This window comes from Rhinopithecus roxellana, chromosome 5, assembly GCF_007565055.1.
Source record: "Rhinopithecus roxellana isolate Shanxi Qingling chromosome 5, ASM756505v1, whole genome shotgun sequence".
Taxonomy (NCBI): Eukaryota; Metazoa; Chordata; class Mammalia; order Primates; family Cercopithecidae; genus Rhinopithecus; species Rhinopithecus roxellana.
In genome coordinates this window covers 172,474,714-172,496,865 of record NC_044553.1, presented here as the reverse complement: position 1 = coordinate 172,496,865, position 22,152 = coordinate 172,474,714, and the positions used below count along the sequence as shown (strand labels likewise).

The 22,152-nt window shown below is 48.2% G+C and overlaps 2 protein-coding genes across 4 annotated transcripts in view; one reads left to right on the top strand and one right to left on the bottom strand.

The window, feature by feature from the left end:
• MAP2K1 (mitogen-activated protein kinase kinase 1) overlaps positions 1-15,589 on the top strand; it is a 118,558-nt gene extending 102,969 nt beyond the window's left edge. The window contains exons 6-11 of the mRNA XM_010363604.2: positions 4,713-4,837; positions 8,468-8,669; positions 11,328-11,392; positions 13,275-13,336; positions 13,765-13,810; positions 14,539-15,589. Coding sequence (XP_010361906.1) covers positions 4,713-4,837; positions 8,468-8,669; positions 11,328-11,392; positions 13,275-13,336; positions 13,765-13,810; positions 14,539-14,652 — 614 coding nt within the window. The 3' untranslated portion in view covers positions 14,653-15,589. The remainder of the gene's footprint in view (positions 1-4,712; positions 4,838-8,467; positions 8,670-11,327; positions 11,393-13,274; positions 13,337-13,764; positions 13,811-14,538) is intronic.
• SNAPC5 (small nuclear RNA activating complex polypeptide 5) lies at positions 13,795-21,908 on the bottom strand. Of its 3 annotated transcripts, none has more exons than XM_030929741.1 (3): positions 21,523-21,831; positions 19,390-19,479; positions 13,795-18,604 (listed from the first exon to the last, which is right to left on the bottom strand). In XM_030929741.1, the coding sequence occupies exons 2-3, from the start codon at positions 19,453-19,455 to the stop codon at positions 18,482-18,484; spliced, it is 189 nt and encodes a 62-aa protein (XP_030785601.1). In that variant the 5' UTR covers positions 19,456-19,479; positions 21,523-21,831; the 3' UTR covers positions 13,795-18,481. The 3 variants fall into 3 exon arrangements, with proteins under 3 accessions (XP_030785601.1, XP_030785600.1, XP_010361907.1); XM_030929740.1 differs by having other exon boundaries at positions 21,580-21,831; XM_010363605.2 differs by having other exon boundaries at positions 17,869-18,604; positions 21,694-21,908.
• Between the last annotated feature and the right edge of the window lie 244 nt (positions 21,909-22,152).

Sequence of the window (22,152 nt, the reverse complement as noted above, 5' to 3'; positions counted from 1 at the left end):
TAGTCCACGGGGCCTTGATCACATCTTCATCTTTGCCTTTACACGTGCACGTGTTCTTGTCATTTGTTGGATTCTGTCTCCCCTGATGGTGACAATCCCTGTGTCCTTTTTACTCATAGTTCAGTGCAGATACTCTGTGTTTCTAGAATAAACAAATGACTCCCTAAATTGTTTTATCCAAACACCTTATTTTAGAGGGGTAGAAAATACTTAATAAACTTCAAAATATGTGCTCTTGAGGGAAAAGTCAGGAGGCTTTGAATAGTGTTATTTTGGGACAGAAAATACCAGAGAAGAACATCCTTTCTGAGTTTTTCATAAAACCTCCTTGTTCATTTTTGAGGAAGGAGGGGTTACCCATACTCACTGTCACAGAAGCTGAGCAGAATTGGGGTTAGTAGATCTCAGCCTCCTGTGGGATTCCTAGGGAAGCTTGTGAACCTGGGAGTCTACCGGGTGCTTGATGCTTCCTCCAGAATGCAGCCTGGCCCACCAGCTGCTGGGGGCCCTCTCAGCATCACCTTTCAGTTAACAAAGGATCAGAAAGAGAACCCAAGGCCCAGAGGTGGCCTCATTGAGTAGAGAAGGACTGGGCCTGTGATTTGTGTGAGGGCTCTGCTAGGAGAATGTGAGAGGAAGCCCAGTTAATCCTCCCAGGACTCCAGGAGCAGGGCATTATCCCAAGTTGAGAAGGGGATTCAGAAGAACTAGGCACCTAGGAGTAGAGGTGACAGGGTGATTTGAAAGGACTACTTGTTAGATGCAAGGACCAGCACAAGAGAAGGCAAGACTCTTACACAGGGGCAGTTAGAGAGGCAGACCAGCCCCAATCAGGAGAAAGTGGATGTGGAGATGTGTTATGCTGTGAAGTTGGAGAGGAAAGGAAGAAACAGTGAAGGGCATGGAAACCTGGGCACAGGGTCTTGGGACTGTGCTCTGAGGCAGAGGGGAGCCATGGCAGGCTCTGTGCAGGGGCTGTCCTGCTGGAGGAGTGCCGGTTTCTGTGTAGGCAGGTGGAGGGAGAAGATGCTGGAGACAGGAACAGTGTGTGAAGGGCCTGGCTATTGTGGGAAGCAAGTGTGGGGTGCTGAGGGAGGTCAAGAAATGAACTCTCTCTGGACTTGTCTGCCATCATGTACCTCTCTTCTGTCCCCAGAGAAGAGCTAGACTTGGGTGTGGCGGGCACAGGGACAAGAGGGATGTCCTAGCCTGGCGGCTCCAGCAGCGTGCTCTGGGGTTCAGTGATCTCATGTGCCCAGATTTCCAGGTGGCTTCTTGTGAGGCCCTCTGGGATCTGGCTCCCAGGACCAATGTGGTCCAGCAGTGAAAAGCCCCTTAGAATTTCCCTTCTCTTCCTCTCCAACCCCTTGCATCTCTGCTGCCTCCTAGGCAGTATTGTTTCCTGGAACCGGTGGGAGAAGCTGGAGCTCACAGCCAGGGATGGCGGCAAGCTGTGTTATGTAAGTTTGAAAAAGGGAGGCTTGCTTGCCATGTGAATAGAGATCGGATACAAGGACAGCTAGATGCAGCACAGTCATGCCTGAGCAGTAGCTGCAGCCTGAAGAGAGGTGTCTGAGCCAGCAGAGGAAGAAGCTGCTGGCCTGGGTGGAGGAGACTGTGTTCTTGTGGGGAAGGAGAGGTGTCTGGTTCTGTGAACCGCTGATCTTGGAGGGCAGCCTGTGAAGCAGTCATTCTCTATTCCTATAACATGGTGTGCTGCTCATATGCCACGCCTTATTACATTGATCCTGGTCTGTGATGGTATGAGAGCCGCCATTGTGACTGCTTCATTCATGGCAAACCATGGCCCAGAAAAGTCAAGTGACTTGCTCGGGGCTACGTGGAGAGTGAGTGGCAGGGTCAGGATTTGACACAGGGCTTCTGTCTCACTAGCCAGTGCTACTCTTTTACTCTAAAACAGGCCTAGCAGGTCATGCCTAAACAGCCCATGGGGAGAGTGTGGGCTGGGTGAGGGAGCCTGGTGCCGTGTGGCCTGGCATGGATGAGACGCGATGGCACTGGGTGGGAGGTGTGGAAGAGGGCTTGTGTCGGAGCGCCTTGGTGTGCCTCCCCAGCAGGCACTGTCACACCCCTTACCCTTCTCAGTCTCGTTCCATTCTCAGCATCATTTTCCAAATCCTGAGCTCCTGACCTCCAGAGGCCAGGCACCCGACGCCTGTCCTCTGAGGGGCCATGGGCATAGTGGGATGAGGGAAGTACAACTCCAACAAGCAACTGCTAGACTCATGCCTCTCCTGAAGTGTTTGTGGGCCCTGTCCTAACACTAGGCCCAGGGAAAGAACAGAGCTCGCCCCTCTCCTCCCGAAGTTCAGAATCTCCCCGTGGTTCTCTGAGAGGCTGCGTGGCTCGCTCCCTCTCTCTGTTCACATAGTTGCTCAAGTGTCCTCTCCTCACAGGGCCGTTCCTTCCACCCTGTCATGGCAGTACCCCCTTACTCTCTCTGCCCTCACAGGGTTTTGTTTTGTTAATTTTTTTTGAGACGGAGTTTCACTCTATTGGTCAGGCTGGAGTGCAGTGGCATGATCTTGGCTCACTGCAACTTCCACCTCCTGGGTTCAAGCGATTCTCCTGCCTCAGCCTCCCGAGTAGCTGGGATTACAGGCTTGTGCTACCACACCCAGCCAATTTTTGTATTTTTAGTAAAGACAGGGTTTCACCATGCTGACCTCAAATGATGCGCCTACCTCAGCCTCCCAAAATGCTGGGATTACAGGTGTAAGCCACCATGCCCGGCTGGGTTTTATATTTTTCTTTGTGCCACTTAAGACCACCTGATGTTACACATTTGTTCACTGATTGATTTATTGTCTGTCTCCTCATACTAAAATTGAAGCTTCATGACAGTGGGGGACTTGGTCAGTTTCTTGCCTGCTGTCTGCCTGGTGCCCACACAGAGCCCACAGGTAAGGTAGCAGGTGCTCAGTGTACAGTAGGTGGCAACGGTTAGACCATGGCAGCAGGGTGGGTAGAAGAGGACAGGTGTTAAGTATCAGAGGGCCTGGGATCTGCTTTCAGCTTTACCCAGTTTTTGCTGTGTGACTTTGAACAAGTTGCTGGATCTCTTGAACCTTAGCCTTTTTTTTTTTTTCTTGGAGACAGAGTCTCACTCTGTCACCCAGGCTGGGGTGTAGTAGCACAATCTTGGCTCACTGAAACCTCTGCTTCCTGGGTTTAAATGATTCTCCTGCCTCAGCCTCTTGAATAGCTAGGGGTTACAGGCGTGCGCCACCACACCCGGCTAATTTTTGTGTCTTTATTAAAGACAAGGTTTTACCATGTTGGCCAGGCTGGTCTTGAACTCCTGACCTCGGGTGATCCTCCTGTCTCAGCCTCCCAAAGTGCTGGGATTATAGGCATGTGGCATCGCCGGCTTTTGTTTTTCAATTTGCACTTGGAAAGATGCTTAAATAGACCTGTTTAAATCTGTTTAAGAATAAATAGCCGGCCATGTTGACTCGCACCTATCCTCCCAGCTACTGGGGGGCTGAGGCGGGAGTATTGCTTGAGCCCAGGAGTTCAAGCCCAGCCTGGGCAATTTAGTGAGATTCTGTGTCTAAAAAATAATAATAAATGCATTCATATAACACAGTGTTGAAGGGAAACATAATGAAACGTTAGTAGTGACTCTGCTGGGTTGTATTATAGGAGGTTTGGATTTTTTCTGTGATTTTCTAGATGTCCTATGTGGTGTCTATATTACGACTATTAAGGATTTCCCTAGACGTGGTCTGCCCTCAAAGTGAGTCTCATTGTTTGCTGATGTCTGCTCCACAAAGCCCTACTCCAGGGGCCTTCACCAAGTCCCAGCCTTGGTTTTCTCCCTTACAAATAAGGATAATTGGCCCTGGTCTATGCACTTTACAGGACACTTGTATGAATCAGAGGATACAGTGGGGAAAAAAAAAGTTTGGAAATTTAGGTCTCTGCAAACTAAGGGCCAGTGTACTGGTATTTGTGACAGTGACCAGATGGGTGGGATAGGGTGATAATAAGAGTGCAAGGAAGGGGGATGGGGACATTGTTTTGCCTCTGAGGAGCAGCTTTAAGCCCTCTCACGTTCCAGCGCCAGGTAGCAAGGGGTTCCCCTTGACTGGCAGGGTAGGTGTAGCTGTGTAGGCTGTTAGGTGAGTGACTCCAGTGGAATGGAATCATCACTCAGCTCCCACCCCTGCCACACATACTCATAAGAAAAAGACCCACATGCTCTGTGCCTGGTGCAGAGGTCTAGAATGGGAATTCCCACCAAACCCTGTCCCCTTCTAGCCTGTGTAGCTTCAGCAAGCAGATAGGTTTTATTGTTTTTTTTCTGCTTCCTTCATGATCCAACCATAGATAGTACGTCTTACCAGTATGGGTGGTTGAAGCAACAGACTTTGAAATCCTGACTGTTCATGATAACGGACTCCTTCCTGTGGGTCATCTGGCCAAGTCTGCGTTTTCAGAGTGGAAATCGACTGTCTTTCTATTCTGCTTCTAAAGTAGCTGCTCATTTCATCTCCTGACAGTTGCTTCTTGAACTCGGAACAAGGGGCCTTGGTGTACAGTGTTTGCAAGCCAAAGGCTGCCTGATGGTGGACGGGGGTTTTGTCCTGGGACTCAGGGTCAGGGCTGGTCTGTGTGGAATGCTGACCCTTCTCTTCCCCAATCTACCTGTGTCAATTCCTTCCTTTTCTATTTTCTCTTCCTTGCAGATGTCAAGCCCTCCAACATCCTAGTCAACTCCCGTGGGGAGATCAAGCTCTGTGACTTTGGGGTCAGCGGGCAGCTCATCGACTCCATGGCCAACTCCTTCGTGGGCACAAGGTCCTACATGTCGGTATGAACAGAAGTTTCCATTGCTTGAGCTTCTTGTACGGTCAGGGATAGGAGTCCAGTGGGTATCTTTGCTGTGGAGCCAGAGTCTTGTGCTGGGTGGGGGACAAGAAGTGAGGGAGGAGGCACAGTGGTCCTCCCTGAGGAGATGAAGTTGAATGGGAAGATGGTCTTGGTCTTTCTTAGGCCTTGGAGCATAACTGGGATATTGGGGCCTTGACTCACTGAGAGGATTGTGCAGCTCCAGAATGCAGCTTTTCATTCTGAAGGATTGTGAGCTCCAGCTCCCCTCTGGGCATCTCTACATGATCGTCTTTAGATCCACAAACCCAGGATGCTCAGATATGACCCACCCCAAACTACCTCACCTCCTCCTTTTCTCTTAGCAGTAAATAGACAGCATCATCTCCCTGGTTTCCCAAGGTAGAAACCTGAGCATTGGCTTTTAATGTGCCTTCTCAGCAGCCCATCCTTTCAGAATCTTGTAGCTCCCAACTCCTGAGAGTCTGTTCAATATTGTCCAGGCTCTTTTTTCCCTCCTCACTATGTCTGTCAGTCATGTACTCCTCCCTCTAACTGCAGCACACACCTGGACCCCTCGCCAGAGTCTCTGCTCCATTTCAGCCAACACCCTGTGTTGGGGGTCTTCCCTCCTGCTCCCAGCTCTGCTGGCTCCCACTGTCACCAGAGTGTTGTGTGGGGCTATCCTCACACTATGGCAGCACCAGCATGTTCTCTTCCCTCCTCCATACCACCAGTTCCTTGGGGACAGGGACAAGGTGTCTCTCTTGTCCCTAGTGCCTGGCGTGGGGCCTGGCATGTGGTAGGTGTTCAGGGAATGTTTGGCAAGTGGGTAGATGTTTAGTTGGCTGAGTGGGAGGGTACATGGATAGCACATTTCTGAGAATGATTCGGAAAGGTGGAAACGTGAGTCTGGGCCAGTGCTGAAGTGTGGCAGAGTAGAGAAGCGTTGGAGTGAGTAGGCAGTCTTTACAGAAGTGGCAGGGAGTGCAGGCCCGCGTGGAAGGGGGACAGGCGGAGAGGCTCAGATCTTAACTTGTACAAAGCGTTTTACGTGTTCTCTGTCAAAGCACATGTCATGTCCCTGGAAGGTCTCATTTGATCCATGTGGTTGTCCCAGGAAATAAAGATTATTGTTCCCATTTTAGAGATGAGGAAGTCTAGATTCAGGGAGGTTAAGCAACCTGCCTACTTAACCTTGCTAAGCCAGGATTGAAAGGTAGCTGCCCCCTTGCCAGGCAGATGCCCTTTGCACAGCACATCCTCATTTGCCTCTTAGGGAGGATTTGGCACCTGTGCCCACATCCCAGTGTGAACACATCCTCATTCCTTCTTGCTGGCGCCTACCACTGTGACTGCAGCCACTGTCAACATCACTCACCTGGCGCTGGCCCACATCCCTACCCTCCACTCCAGTGGCCCACTGTGGAGCTCTGTCATCTCCTTACTCACCTGGCACTGGCCCACATCCCTACCCTCCACTCCAGTGGCGCACCGTGGAGCTGTCATCTCCTTACTCACCTGGCGCTGGCCCACATCCCTACCCTCCACTCCAGTGGCCCACCGTGGAGCTCTGTCATCTCCTTACTCACCTGGCACTGGCCCACATCCCTACCCTCCACTCCAGTGGCCCACCGTGGAGCTGTCATCTCCTTACTCACCTGGCGCTGGCCCACATCCCTACCCTCCACTCCAGTGGCCCACCGTGGAGCTCTGTCATCTCCTGACTCACCTGGCACTGGCCCACATCCCTACCCTCCACTCCAGTGGCCCACAGTGGAGCTCTGTCATCTCCTGACTCACCTGGCGCTGGCCCACATCCCTACCCTCCACTCCAGTGGCCCACCGTGGAGCTCTGTCATCTCCTTACTCACCTGGCACTGACCCACATCCCTACCCTCCACTCCAGTGGCCCACCGTGGAGCTCTGTCATCTCCTTACTCACCTGGCACTGGCCCACATCCCTACCCTCCACTCCAGTGGCCCACCGTGGAGCTCTGTCATCTCCTTACTCACCTGGCACTGGCCCACATCCCTGCCCTCCACTCCAGTGGCCCACCGTGGAGCTCTGTCATCTCCTTACTCACCTGGCACTGACCCACATCCCTACCCTCCACTCCAGTGGCCCACCGTGGAGCTCTGTCATCTCCTTACTCACCTGGCACTGACCCACATCCCTGCCCTCCACTCCAGTGGCCCACCGTGGAGCTGTCATCTCCTTACTCACCTGGCACTGGCCCACATCCCTGCCCTCCACTCCAGTGGCCCACCGTGGAGCTGTCACCTCCTTATTGCTTCTTCCCTGAATGTCTGGTACTGAGCAGCTGGCATCCTGGGCCCTGTGACTGCCAGCTCTCAAGTTCAAAATCCAGTAACAGGCCCTAGGAATTACTGGTCAGGGGTTTAATGGTTTGGGTTTTTCTGGTTATATGGTCAGTTCCAAAATAGTCCAGTGTTGGAGTTAGTGAAAAATGCTACAGGAGAAGTTAATGTCTAAATGAATATACTATGGCCAGAATAAATATTTTTTTGGTAGAGTTCTTGAAATACATGTGCTATTTCAAATAATGCTCATTAAAAATAATGCTTTTACATAGCACTGTATACATTTTTTCTCTTTGGCTCTTCCCACCAATATCAACCAATATTTGTACAGCATTTTACAACATCTGACATACATTTTCATTTGATCTTCTTAGTAACCCTAAGTAGAGTTTTCTTATGTCATTGTTACTGTCATTTTCATCAGCAGCAGCTGACCACCCCCCCCCACACCTTTTTTTTTCCGACACAGTGTTTTCGCTCTTCTTGCCCAGGCTGGAGTGTGGTGGCGTGATTTCGGCTCACTGCAAACTCTGCCTCCCAGGTTCAAATGATTCTCCTGCCTCAGCTTCCCAAGTAGCTGGAATTACAGGCATGCACCACCACGTCCAGCTAATTTTTGTATTTTTAGTAGAGACAGGGTTTCACTATGTTGACCAGGCTGGTCTCGAACTCTTGATCTCATGTGATCCTCCTGCCTCGGCCTCCCAAAGTGCTGGGATTACAGGCATGAGCCACTGCGCCCTGGCCCAGCAGCAGCCCCATTTTATAGATGAGGCTGATAGTCAGGATCCTTTAGCTTGTAAGTCCCAGAACGGGGATTTAAGTCTCAGGCCCACTCACCCAAGATCTTTTGCTCTATATATCCACGGCACACCTCATTCCCAACCCATGTTCCACAAGCTTCATGTTTCACATTCAGTGACAAGATGAGCCACTCATGCTGGGCTTCGGACAGGCTGCCCTGTGCGTGTAAGACTGTGGCCAAGCTGGGTAAAGCTGGAACCACAGGCTGAAGTGGCAGCCAGGGCCCAGCCGATTACACGTGGTCTGTCAGTTTAGGCTAGATTATAGGAGAGAGAGAGCAGGGATGAGGGGTCAAAGCCACAGAAGCCAGCTAGGATTTGGTAAACACAATGTTTGGGGGTAGGTGGAAGGCCAAATTCAAGAGGTTAGTGGAGCTCTTGAAACAGGATATGAACTATTGAGAAGGGACAGAAGAGAAAATGCATTAGCAGACCCAGGGGTCCATGTTAGGTCAGGTATTTGTAACTGTCTGTCTCTCCTGCAGCCAGAAAGACTCCAGGGGACTCATTACTCTGTGCAGTCAGACATCTGGAGCATGGGACTCTCTCTGGTAGAGATGGCGGTTGGGAGGTATCCCATCCCTCCTCCAGATGCCAAGGAGCTGGAGCTGATGTTTGGGTGCCAGGTGGAGGGAGATGCGGCTGAGACCCCACCCAGGCCAAGGACCCCCGGGAGGCCCCTTAGCTGTGAGTAGCCTGGTGTGTCCCCATCTTGGACTGTGTCGTGGGGGGTCCCTTACTTTCAGGGGTTTCTGGAGGGCTGATTCTCTGTACATTCTGCCAAGACTGATTTCTCTGTCCCTGGATGCCAGGCTAGGGCTAGGAGGAAGCAGCAAGGGTCTCCAGGTGGGTGTTGTTATTACCAACTACTTCCTACCATTTGTTGAGTACGTACTATGTTCTAGGTACTGCACTTCGGACTTTATATACATTATTTAACCTTTTGTATTATTTTTATTATTAAGGGTCTTGCTATGTTGCCCAGTGCAGTGGCTAGTCACAGTCTTCAACTCCTGGGCTCAAGCAGTCTTCCTCCCTTAGCCTCCAGAGTAGCTGGGACTACAGGCTATAATTTATCTGGGGGGTTGGGAGGGAAGGGGCTCACTCTGTCTGGAGTGCAATGGCACGATCACAGCTCACTGCAGCCTTAACCTCCTAGGTCCAAGTGATCATCCTACCTCAGCCTCCTGAGTAGCTGGGACCACAGTCACATGCCACCATGCCCAGCTAGGTTGTTTTTTATTTTGTAGAGACATCGTCTCCTTATGTTGCTCAGGTTAGTCTCTAACTTTAGGGCTCAAGCAATCCTCCTGCCTCAGCCTCCCAAAGTGCTGAGATTACAGGCATGATCCACCATGCCTGGCTTCTAATTTGTGGGGCTTTTTTGTTTTTTTTTTGATACTGGGTCTTGCTCTGTCACTCAGGGTGGAGTGCAGTGGTGCAATCATGGCTTACTGCAGCCTTGACCTCTTGGGCTCAAGTGATCCTTCTGCCTCAGCCTCCTGAGTACCTGAGACCACAGGCGTGTGCCACCATGCCACCATGCCTGGCTAGTTTTTTGGTTTTTTTTTTTTTTTTTTTGAGATGGAGTCTCACTCTTGTTGCCCAGGCTGAAGTGCAGTGGCGTGATCTCGGCTCACTGCAACCTCCGTCTCCCGGGCTCAAGTGATTCTCCTGCCTCAGCCTCCCAAGTAGCTAGGATTACAGGTGTGTGCTACCACACCTGGCTAAGTTTTTGTATTTTTAGTAGAGATGGCATTTCTCCACGTTGGTCAGGCTGGTCTGGAACTCCCGACCCTCAGGTGATCCGCCCCCCTCAGACTCCCAAAGTGCTGGAATTACAGGCGTGAGCCACCGCTCCCGGCATGCCTGGCTAATTTTTTAAATTTTTTGTATAGATGAGGTCTCGCTATGTTGACTAGGTTGGTCTGGAACTCCTGGGCTCAAGTGATCCTTCTGCCTTGGCCTCCCAAAGTGTTGGGATTTTAGGCGTGAGCCACTGCGTTCTAATTTTTTAACATGACTTTTGGTAGTTTTTTTATTGAGACAGAATTCACATAAGACAAAATTTACATTTTAAAGTATGTAGTTCAGTGGTTTTTAGTATATTGTTCCATGTTGTACAGCCATCACCACTGTCTCATTCTGGAACATTTTCATTACCCCAGAAAGAAACCCCATCTCCCACTCCCCCTTGCCTGATCTGCTGACAACCACTAATCTACTTTGTGTCCATGGATTTGCCTAGCATTTTAGAATTTTAATAGCATTTCATTTGTGAATATGATTATAATCTCCATTTTAAAGATGAGGAAACTGAGGCACAGGGCCCTTGTCAAGGCCACATAGACTTGTAAGTGGCCAAGTCTGACTCCCAAGATGATAAACACTGTGCAGTACCACCTGCCTCTCTGCATGTGAATATTGGAAAGTAAACCTGGTACTCAGGGAATAGCCTGACCTAGCCAATTGTTTTTTATGTAGCTCCTGTCTGGCCAAGGATACCTGCCCTATACCTCCATGAGGTCCACATGAGAGAGAGCTTGTATGAAGGGGAAAGCAGAGGGGGCTAGGGGTAGCTGATGGCAGGTCATTGGAGGGGCTGGTGGCTGTGGCCTCTGAGGCTGGCCTGTGACTCTAGGAGACAAAAGGAAGAAACGCAAGTTCATGGAGAATTAAAACTAAATCCTTTAGTTATTTAGCTGCTATCTCATTTGTGCCTCTCTCACTAGAAGGAAGGGGGAAAGGACAGACATAATTATTATGTCTCTGCTTTACAAAACTCAGAACTTTGGCTCAGCAATGAACTGATTTGCCAAAGGTTATGAACTTAAGATGTGGCAGAGCCCAGATTTGTACCCTGCCTTTGCTGGTCCCCTCTGTGTTCAAGCCTTATCTGTGGATGTTTAATTTTTATTGTCCATGACCCTGTTCTGGTCCCAGGGATCCATACCCAACCCCTTGCCTCATATTAACAAGTAATCTGGTCCGGGCGCGGTGGCTCAAGCCTGTAATCCCAGCACTTTGGGAGGCCGAGACGGGCGGATCACAAGGTCAGGAGATTGAGACCATCCTGTCTAACACTGTGAAACCCCGTCTCTACTAAAAAATACAAAAAAAACGAGCTGGGCGAGGTGGCAGGCGCCTGTAGTCCCAGCTACTCGGGAGGCTGAGGCAGGAGAATGGCGTAAACTGGGAGGCGGAGCTTGCAGTGAGCTGAGATCCGGCCACTGCACTCCAGCCTGGGCGACAGAGTGAGACTCCGTCTCAAAAGAAAAAAAAAAAAAAAAAAAAAACAAGTAATCTGTTTCTGAGAAGTATTTTTTCTTTTTATAAAATTTGTAGCATATGGAATGGACAGCCGACCTCCCATGGCAATTTTTGAGTTGTTGGATTACATAGTCAACGAGGTAAGTACTGCCTGGTTTCCTTCACCTTGGAATTTACTTGCTCATCTTAAGAAAACACCCAGATCCTGGGCACGGTGACTCACGCCTGTAATCCCAGCAGTTTGGAAGGCTGAGGCAGGTGGATCACATGAGGTAAGGAGTTTGAGACCAGCCTGGCCAACAGGGCAAAACCCCATCTGTACTAAAAATATGAAAATTAACTGGGCATGGTGGTGCACGTCTGTAGTCCCAGCTACTCGGGAGGCTGAGGCATGAGAATTGCTTGAACCTGGGAGGCAGAGGTTGGCTCTGAAAAAACAAAAACCAAAAAACATCCCTGTCACAGGTTCAGTCTACTAGAGTTTAATATACCTCTCTTTACTATATGCACAGCTTTATACTAAGCACCACGGGCTGTAGAAAAGCAGTTTCAGGATCAGATCATTGCTGCTTAAGGATAATGAGGGAGGCAGAGCATGTTGCATTTGTAGGAGTCAGAAAAAAAGCCATCTATCCTCTACTGCTATGGACCTAAGCTGGGTGGTTCTGGGTGGTAGTCATATTAAGGCAAGGGATATCTGAGGTTAGATATGCCATTGCTGGTCTCCTGGCATGCACTGTTCTCTTCCAAATTTTCACATTAATTTCCCATGTGGTTCTCCTAAGCATTGCTGAGGTAGGCCAAATTGGTTCCTTTTCGAACAGGTGAGGAAATTGAGCCTCCAAGATGAAAAGTAGCCCACGTCATTCCCACCCAGTGCTCTTTCTTCCTCACAACCTCCCACCTCCCATTCTTACCTCCTAGGAGGCTTGGCTGCATGGCAGTTGATCCACTGCAGCCTCTGCTGACACACAGCCCCTCTGTTGCCTCTTTCCTGTTCAGAAGGAATGGATGCTGCCTCTGGAGGCCAAGCTGTTGGTCTTCCCTCTCCCTTGAATAGTCCCTTGATTCCTTCAGCAGCAGGGAGTCTGCAGAGTAGGGCTTGCTCTGGGTCACTGTTCTAAGAGCTGAGTTCTAGTCCCCACTTCAGATCAGACTGACATGGCCCTCAGAGGAAGAGCACTAGGTTGGGCTTTGTGGTGGTGGGCATCAGTGTCTCATTTTTAATCTCAAATTTAAAATGAGATTTGGGGCTGTACATCAGAGCAGTGACATCATGGACATTATGTCTGTGGGTCAGCACCTCCCAAAGAAGCTACACAGAGCTCCCAGCCCGGGTGTGTAAGTGGGCCCACATTTCCTGGACTGCATGGAACACCGTGCGCCCAGTGCTCCAGGGCCTTGTAGTGTATAGCGCTGCATGATTGCTATGGGGATCTGACAACAGCCTCACTGCTGCAGTGTGCAGTTAACATTCTTCCAGACCCAGCTCTGTCAGTTAATGTTTCAACTTTGCACTGCCTCTCTAGGGCTCAGAAAAGGGATTTTTAAAAACCGGTTTGCTTCTGCAGGTGCTGTCAGACCTGGGCCAGCCTGGTGGTTTGCACGTGCCCCTAGCTGTTGCTGCCAGTAAATTGCTGGTTACGTTTCCATGTCGCACTTCAAGATTTACCATTGTAGAGCTTCAGAGCTTGAAAGGGTCCCTGAGATCATTAGGCCCAACCTCTTCATGTCAGAAGAGTAAACTGAGGCTCAGAGAGGAACAGTGGTTAGTTCAAAATCACCAGACAAGTGAGTGGACTTGACTTGGTCCCAGTTCTAAGTGTGCTATTTGAGACCAGTGGTTCCAACATGGTTACCCAAAAGGCAGCATTGGCCTTCCACCTGTGCCTTTCCTTGACTGGATGAGAGTAGCACTGCCTTTGGACGGCAGAGAATGGCTGGCAGGAGGGGTGGGATGGAGAGAGGAGATGGCTGGAGCAAGGAGCCAGGCATTTTTCTTATCTCAACATGTGTTTGCAGCCTCCTCCAAAATTGCCCAGTGGAGTTTTCAGTCTGGAATTTCAAGATTTTGTGAATAAATGGTAAGTTGGCTCCTTGTTCTCTGGAAGGGTACTCTGGATTTGTCAGGCTCCCCACCCCATTTCTGGAAGCACCAGCTTTGCTTCTGCAGGCACAGCTTTGCCCTTTCCCCTCCCCTCTGATGATTCTCAGCTGCTGCCATAAGCCCTTTTTTAGAGTGCCAAGACTTATGTGACATGTCTAACTACATCATGGATGTAGTAGCTGCTCCTTTTGGTGCTTGCTCTCCGGGGATTGGCACATTGCTTTTTAATTCAGCAAGAATGTATTAACTTACTGTGGGCATGATATTGTGCTTAGAACCGGAGGATGAGTCAAGCCCAGGCAATCCTCAGCCTCTAGTGTGCAGAGAAGACAGGCATGCAAACATGTTATTTGAGCTAGAACCAGTGCCAGGCAATAGCTCTCACCTTGTCTTTCTTCCTTTAAGCTTAATAAAAAACCCCGCAGAGAGAGCAGATTTGAAGCAACTCATGGTGAGTCCATTTATTCCAGATTCTTACAGTACCTGTTTATTCATTTGTTGTTCTCTGTCAGTCACCTGTGCAGTACTTCCAGAGCCCATTCATTCCCTGCCCACTGTGGTCCAGCTGAACCTGGGGCTGCAGAATACCAAACACCAGTCTCCTCTGCCTTCCCATCAGTTTAAGGGAAAGCTGGGGTGACCCCTGCAGCCTGATTAAGCATGCCAGAGAAAGGCCTTAGGGGGCCATGGGAAAGAAAAGGCCAGCCTACCCCCTTCATGGGGATGGGGCCTTTCTCTAATACTGACTGCCTCACCTTACATTCAGCCTCCTTCCTGAGTCACTCTCCGCCTGCTGTTTCATTTGGTGGCAGTGGGATTAGCTAAGTAATACTGTAAATATGTGGAGAGCCAGACTATGCATATAGTATAATATGCACTAAGTCCATCATTTTCTTTGTCCCTTCTAACAAGCCTGTGAGGCATTTAAGGCAGAGTCACTGTGTCCATACTGCAAGAGTAGGCTCCAAGAGGTGACTTGCCCAAGGCCTCACAGCTGCTGTGACTGATGGAGCGGGTCTTTGGGCCTGCAGTTGGCCCCACTGCTGCTTAGGGGCAGGTGCCAGGTGCTCCTTCAAAGTGTAGCACAAGCTCTAGACCTGAAACTCTTGGGATTTTCCTTCCTGGTGGGTGTTTTTGTTATTTCTTTTTAACACCACGTTCTCGTTTCCTTACATGCAGGTTCATGCTTTTATCAAGAGATCTGATGCTGAGGAAGTGGATTTTGCAGGTTGGCTCTGCTCCACCATCGGCCTTCACCAGCCCAGCACACCAACCCATGCTGCTGGCGTCTAAGTGCTTAGGAAGCAACAAAGAGCGAGTCCCCTGCCCAGTGGTTTGCCATGTCGCTTTCGGGCCTCCTTCCCATGCCTGTCTCTGTTCAGATGTGCATTTCATCTGTGACAAAGGATGAAGAACACAGCATGTGCCAAGATTCTACTCTTGTCATTTTTAATATTACTGTCTTTATTCTTATTACTATTATTGTTCCCCTAAGTGGATTGGCTTTGTGCTTGGGGCTATTTGTGTATGTTGATGATCAAAACGCGTGCCAGGCTGAATTACAGTGAAATTTTGGTGACTGTGAGTAGTCATTCTTACAATTGCACTGCTGTTCCTGCTCCATGACTGGCTGTCTGCCTGTAATTTTGGGATTCTTTGACATTTGGTGGTACTTTATTCTTGCTGGGCATACTTTCTCTCTGAGTAGGAGGGAGCCTTGTGAGATCCTTCACAGGCAGTGCATGTGAAGCATGCTTTGCTGCTATGAAAATGAGCATCAGAAAGTGTACATCATGTTATTTTATTATTATGATTAGCTTTTCATGTAGAATTCAGCAGTTTACATCCAAATCTAGCCAGAGCCCTTCACTGCCATGATAGCTGGGGCTTCACCAGTCTGTCTACTGTGGTGATCTGTAGACTTCTGGTTGTATTTCTATATTTATTTTCAATATACTGTGTGGGATACTTAGTGGTATGTCTCTTTAAGTTTTGATTCATGTTCCTTAAATGGTGGAATTATTTTGAATGTCACAAATTGATGAAGGCATTAAAATGTCAGATTTATCTTTCCCCATATCCAAGTACCAATGCTGTTGTAAACAACGTGTATAGTGCCTAAAATTGTATGAAAATCCTTTTAACCATTTTAACCTAGATGTTTAACAAATCTAATCTCTTATTCTAATAAATATACTATGAAGTTTAAAAAAAAAAAGGATGAAAGCTACTTTTGCTTTTGTGTAAGCTTTTCAATTTCTTTAGTACACAAGAAATACTGGTTGAGCCAAGCATTATTGGTGAAGGGGAAAGGTGAAGAGGAGGAGGAGGCTGGAAGGCAGAAACACCACACCAAGTTCAGTGCTTTGGACTAATGGGGCTTCCTGTAATTTCAGTCTCTGGACTCAGTCCGCCTCTTCTCATCCCACACCCTTCTCTGTTCTTCCAACCCCCTTCCTTGTGGGACCTGTGAATAGATCCTGTATATTCTTTTGATCTCTTTATACAAGGGAAAAGCAGCAGATGGGGGTCTGGGAGCAAATCTGAGAAAAATCACAAAATATTTCTTATCTCACAGAACATTTCTCATTTTCCATATACCAATAGTTGAGCTGAGGGCCTGTCTGCACTTCCAGGCTGTCATGCTCACAGGAGGGCCTTGCTGGTAACCAGCTTGCCTACCTGGTGTGGGAGCTTTCTGCACGACAGGATAGTCTGTTTGCTTTGCGACATTAAGCAATGGTTTCCTTTCTTTCACCACTTACACTTAAGCACACCTTCCTGGAAAGGAGGAATGTGCCTGATGCTGGCTTTATCATGCCTGTGAGGTGGCAGTGATGTCACAAAGCCATGGCCCACTGGCCACAGGATCCCTTTCCTTAGCTGAGAAGTCTTTGGGAACTTATAGGTACATTTGAGGTTGCCTGGTCAATACCTCTCCCCTCATTATTTTCTTTCAAAGGGCAGGTTATAGAAACTAAAGGCAACATGTATATTTATAAATAAAAGGCCCATTCCTTTTTAGATAAAAACAAAACTTGAGTAAATAATCTTCTAAGTAGGTAGTTCCAATCTAGAGGTACCAGAAATTGGGATACTGCCAGGATTTTTAAAAAATGATCAGTGTTGTATATACTGCTGCCTAAGCTAGTCAGCTTTTTGTTCTCACCGTGAGGTATAGCTTTTCTAAGTCAACAGTTCAACTTACACATTTTCAACACATAAACATTCAGGCTGGGTTTTAACATTTACACTCTGTGTCTTTTACAAATGACAGGATACCACCACTACTGAGAATGTTTCATTAAAATGAGAATACTACATCCTTAGGAGAAATGTTATGAACTGGTATCCAAAACCCAGATCTGACCACTTTCATGCTCGGTGTCTTTTGAGGGGTGCTTAGTTTTTTTTTTTTTTTTTTTTTTAATTTTTAACCAAGAATTATGATCCCCGCATGAATCTTGCAGTGTTTTGAGCTCCCAATGCCAGATTCTTACTGATACCAATGATAGTAGGAGTTTTAAATGATCTCATTAGCACCTCATAGCAACCTGTGAAACTGCTAGAACACATGTGAGTATCTTCACCTTATAGATGGGAAAGTGAGTTGCAAAGAGGTGGGAGGACAAGGGACCAGTTAGTGGTAGAGCTGGAATTCATAGTCAACCTTTCCAACTTTGCAAACCCATACTCGTATTTTAAATTAGACCCTCAAAATTTATGTACCTTGATGCTTTTTGATCCCAAACTACCTTCCCATTGTGTGTTCTAAGGAACATGCTCATTTAAACTTCTGGCTGTTTAAGAGCAGCTCAAAATAACTTCAGTGAAATGTGGATTAACAAAAAAGGTATTCTTTGCTTTCTTTGGGAACTGCTGCATAAGTTCTGCTTGACATGAGTCTTGTTTGGCTTTTACTGTTGCTTGAGCAGGGGAAATTAATTTTATAAAATTAAGCAACTACTTATTTCACAGTATAGTAGTTAGTGGAAAAGGGACAGTATGCAGAAATGAACCTCAACTTCAAATATGAAGTAACAACTCTTATTCTGTAACTGTCATCTGTTACAAAAATCCAGTCTTCCAGCCTGGCGTAGTGGCTCACGCCTGTAATCCCAGCACTTTTGGAGGTTGAGGCGGGCGGAAAACCTGAAGTTGGGAGTTCGAGAGCAGCCTGACCACACGGAGAAACTCTGTCTACTAAAAATACAAAATTAGCCGGGCATGGTGATGCGTGCCTGTAATCCCAGCTACTCAGGAGGCTGAGGCAGGAGAATCACTTGAACCCAGAAGGGGGAGGTTGCGGAGAGCTGAGATCACACCATTGCACTCCAGCCTGGGCAACAAGAGTGAAACTGTCTCAAACAACAAAAAAATCCAGTCTTCCAAGCATGGCACATCTCTCTTAAGGGCTGGAAATGGATTTCAAACCATCCTGTTGTATCTTTTCCTCAGAGAAGGAACTGCTGCTTCTCTCTGTCGCAATCTAGAAACCAGCAGGCTCCATGATGGCTATTTATAATTTATTTATAAAAACATTTTACCAGTGAGTGATGTCTCAAGTGAGAGGTGGTAACAGCTACACAAAGCAGTTTATAGCATGCAATATTTCAATGCCTCCGAGAGGTAGCAAGCTTGTGCTCTCAGATGGCCCTCAGTCCTTCCCCTTGTCATCTTTGTCCTAGACTGTGGGCTAACTGCTCACAAGGATTCAGTGGCATGCAAACAGCCTTTAATTGGTTTTCTTCAAAGAGTCATTGTTGACTGGAAAGACTGGCTTGTATTTAAACTCTGCTCTTTTTGCAAATGCCAGACTTTCTCAACAGTATTTCAGAGGAAATTGTTTTGAACAGTTAACCGAATCTGACCAGATTACAGACAGCACCACCCATATTGCTCAATGCTAAGACACAGCATCTTTGATTTTCTGTATGTCATAACATTCTGAAGCTTGAGTTACTGATGGAGCCATTTTTGCAACTACACATTCTCCTTATAGTTCTTGCTTTCCTTTCAAGCAGATCACAGGGCCCAGGGCAAGACGAGTTCCTTGAGAAGAAGTAGCCTGAGACTTAGAAATGCAATTTGTATAACTGACCAGCCTGGCTTTCCCCCTTCTTTAGGAATCTGATTCTTCTTCTTCCTCTTCTTCCTCCTCCTCCTCTTCCGTCACATGACTCTTTGTGCTCAACTCCAGGGTCGTTTGGTTGATTGATGCTTCATTGTCTACATGCACCAACATCTGTATTGGCCAAGGGCATCACAGATTAGTAGGAAAGATGCTGGTCTCAAAACAGCAAATTCTTAAAAATGATTTAAAATCAGATCTCAATTGCATATCTATCCCCAGTACTTATGACTAAGAGGTATGGCCACTTTCCTTTTATACCCCCACCTCCATTACCAAAATGGGGCAAAGGTAAATGCCCCAGATTCACTAGAATGTTACCTCATTTACAAACATTATTACAGAAAGCTCCATAAGATTTGTGCCAACTTACAAGTGCTGCTGTATCATGGTTTTAAATGTCTTAAGACACAAAATCTGGGAGAACTCAAATGTTGTGTACTTAGAAATATGATTTTGCTGACTGACTTGAGGGCATTTGGTAAGAGATGAGTATGATGAGGACTGGAACTCATCTTTTAGCACTGTGCTTTGTACTTGAAGCCACACTCTTGAATCCCAAGGTTACTTATTCACAAAAAAGCAAGAGTTTTGACATATCCCTACAAAAATCTCCACTCTCCCCCGGGTTCATCTGAGTAACTAGACAGAATGGATGACGAGGAGGATGGAGGTAAAACATTAGTAACTACTTAATAAATTAATTAGTGTGTAACCAGCTGGTAGGAAGGTGGGTAATGTAGAGTTGCCACCTTATTAAACCAGAAAATTCTTATCAGCACTTTTCAGAGCCCTTTGGGCTAGGTAATGTGATTCACAACAGTTCTTCACCACCCAAGCAGCATGGGAGCAGAGCAGACTTTGCATTCTCTCCTAGGCGGGCACTTGATTAAGCTTACATCATGTGACTGTTCAGGTACAGTGTGAGAAGACAGCATCTCATCCCCTCTTCTAGAACTGATCATTGATTGGAGGGCTAATTCTTCAACCTAGAAAAGAAGAGTTGAGGACACTTTTCCTTAATATTTCACTGGATGTGGTTAAACTGCTGGGCACACCATGAAAGGTTTGCATCAAGAGAAAGAATGAAAACTATCTCTGTGTTGCTCTAGAGGGAAAGTTGGAGGCTCTTAGGTTTTCTCTCTTTTAAGGAGATGAGTCAAGAAAGACTCCAGCACTTTTCCCCTGGGCTGAACAGGTGTTCTGGCTGAGTCATGGCTTCCACAGACCTAGCAACTCAAAGTACAAGTGTGTCATTAAAACAGCCAAGTGTCATCTGATTCCTCAGAGAGATTCCCTGGACCTGAGGCTGTCAACTCAGTAATGAGAAGGTGAAGGAAAGAACAGAAAACAGAGGTGTCTGCTGAAGCATAAGGAAATCTGGGCTTTGGAGGTGGTCATCGATATACTCATTAGGTACTGGGTACTGTGGGAATACAGGGACACAAATAAGTGGAGGGCATTATGACTTCCCTAAGGAGGCCAGGTGCAGTGGCTCATGCCAGTAATCCCAGCACTCTGGGAGGCCAAGGCGGGAGGATCATGAGGTCAGGAGATCAAGAACATCCTGGCTAACACTGTGAAACCCCGTCTCTACTAAAAATACAACTTCTCCAAGGAAAAATGCTTATGATTTTGATATGTCATAGGTGTACTTTTCATTTTACAAAGGGCTTTGGTAATCCTCACCTCATATGGACTTAAAGTTTCTGAAAAAGGGCCAAGCCCAGTGGCTCACACCTGTAATCCCAGCACTTAGGGAGCTGGAGGTGGGTGATCACCTGAGGTCACGAGTTCGAGTACACCCTGGCCAACATGGTGAAACCCAGTCTCTACTAAATACAAAAAATTAGCCCGGCATGGTGGTGCATGCATGTAATCCCAGCTACTTGGGAGGCTGAGGCAGAATCTCTTGAACCCGGGAGGTGGAGGTTGCAGTGAGCCAAGATCGCGCCATTGCACTCTAGCCTGAGCAACAACAGTGAAACTCTGTCTCAAAAAAAAAAAAAAAAAAAAAAAAAAAAAAAGATTCTGAAAAGGATGCTTTGCAGGGATTAGCATAATAACTTCCCCAGGACTTTTTTTTTTTTTTTTTTAAAGGCAGGGTCTCCCCGTATAGCGCATGCTGGAGTGCAGTGGCACAATCTGGACTCTCTGCAGCTTGACCTCCTGGGCTCTGGCTATCCTCCCACCTTAGTTTCCCAAGTAGCTGGACTACAGGCACGCACCATCACGCTCAGCTAATTTTAATTTTTTTTTTGTAAGGCCGGCCGTGGTGGCTCAAGTCTGTAATCTCAGCACTTTGGAAGGCCGAGGCTGGCTGATCGCTTGAGCTCAGGAGTTCGAAACCAGCCTGAGCAACATGGTGAAACCCCGTCTCTACTAAAAATACAAAAATTAGCCGGGCATGGTGGTGTACGCCTGTAATCCCAGCTACTTGGGAAGGTGAAGCACCAGACTCGCTTGAACCCAGAAAGCGGAGGTTGCAGTGAGCCAAGATCGTGTCACTGCATTCCAGCCTGGGCGACAGAGTGAGGCCCTGTCTCAATTTTTTGTAGAGACGAGGTCTCACTATATACCCCGGGCTGAGAGGCTGGCTGCATTAAGCACGGGTGTGGGAAGTGGCCCACGTGGGCCTAAATCCCGACTCCTCAAGGCCATGGCGTCTGGAAGCTCCAAACGTTAGGACAAGTCTCTTCTCCCAGGGCCTCAGTGTCTTCCTTGGTAGCATGGGAGGATCTGGGAGTTCCTTCTGGCTTGGCAAAACTAGAGCCATTTCAAGCGCCAAGGCAAACTAGAAAACAGCAGCTCAGGAGGAAGGGGTGGGTGGCCAGAGGGGTCTAAGCGAGTCTTCGGGAGGGAGCACTTCCTCAGAGTGCTATCTGAGGGCCATTAACATTTACAGGAAGCAGCAGGTAGGACTGCACTTGCCAAACACACATCCCTGGGCCTCACCCTAAACTTGCGAGGTCAAATTTCTGAGAGGTGGGGCCTAAGAAGCGCACAGCAAACTCCCCAGGTGATTCAGATACCTGTTTGTAAACCTGTAAATTGGCGCCACCACAGATAGTGAGTAGGGGGGAACTGACCGCAGCAGGTGGTCACCGCAGAGGCCGAGGTTGGGGGGTTTGCACCGCAGAGGCCCAGGTTGGGGGGTCGCTCGGGAGGAATGGAGGAGGAGCGGGAGAGGGCCGCGGGGTCACCTTGAGGCGGTTCAGCTGGTCGTGCAGGGCTGCCTTCAACCGCAGCAGCGTCTCCTCCTCCTTGCGCAGTTCCTGAAGCCGGCTCAGCATGTTTCCTGGTCACATAGCCAACCTCCGCGCTGCCGTCGGCCCGGCGCTCGGTGATGACGCCATCGCCACCGACTCCCGGAAACAGAGCGGGGAGACGGGGCTGCCCGCCACATTGTGGAAAGGCGAGGGATGCGCCCCCTTCCGGCGCCCGCCGTAACCTGGCCACTCCGCGGGCGACGAGCTGCAGGAAGGGTGCCTGTGTCAAAACACCTTCATTCATGAGTAATGATCAGGATTTCGAAATTAGATCCATGGAGCGGCAAAGAACCTGAAGAAATCTTGGGTTTGGCCATCCTTTAATCCGATAGGCCATTTCCACACCAAGTGGTCAAACACCGTTTCAAATAACCGGGTGAACAGCATTTCCAA

What these genes read in the sequence shown, in the direction of transcription:
- SNAPC5 (XM_010363605.2), bottom strand. Translation starts at nt 21,783, where the DNA reads ATGCTGAGCCGGCTTCAGGAACTGCGCAAGGAGGAGGAGACGCTGCTG. An exon ending in ACCAGCTGAACCGCCTCAAG is followed by an intron (nt 19,480 to 21,693) that starts GTGACCCCGCGG and finishes CTTCTTTTCTAG; the next exon opens with GTTGAAGAATTAGCCCTCCA. An exon ending in TACCTGAACAGTCACATGAT is followed by an intron (nt 18,605 to 19,389) that starts GTAAGCTTAATC and finishes TGGCCAATACAG; the next exon opens with ATGTTGGTGCATGTAGACAA.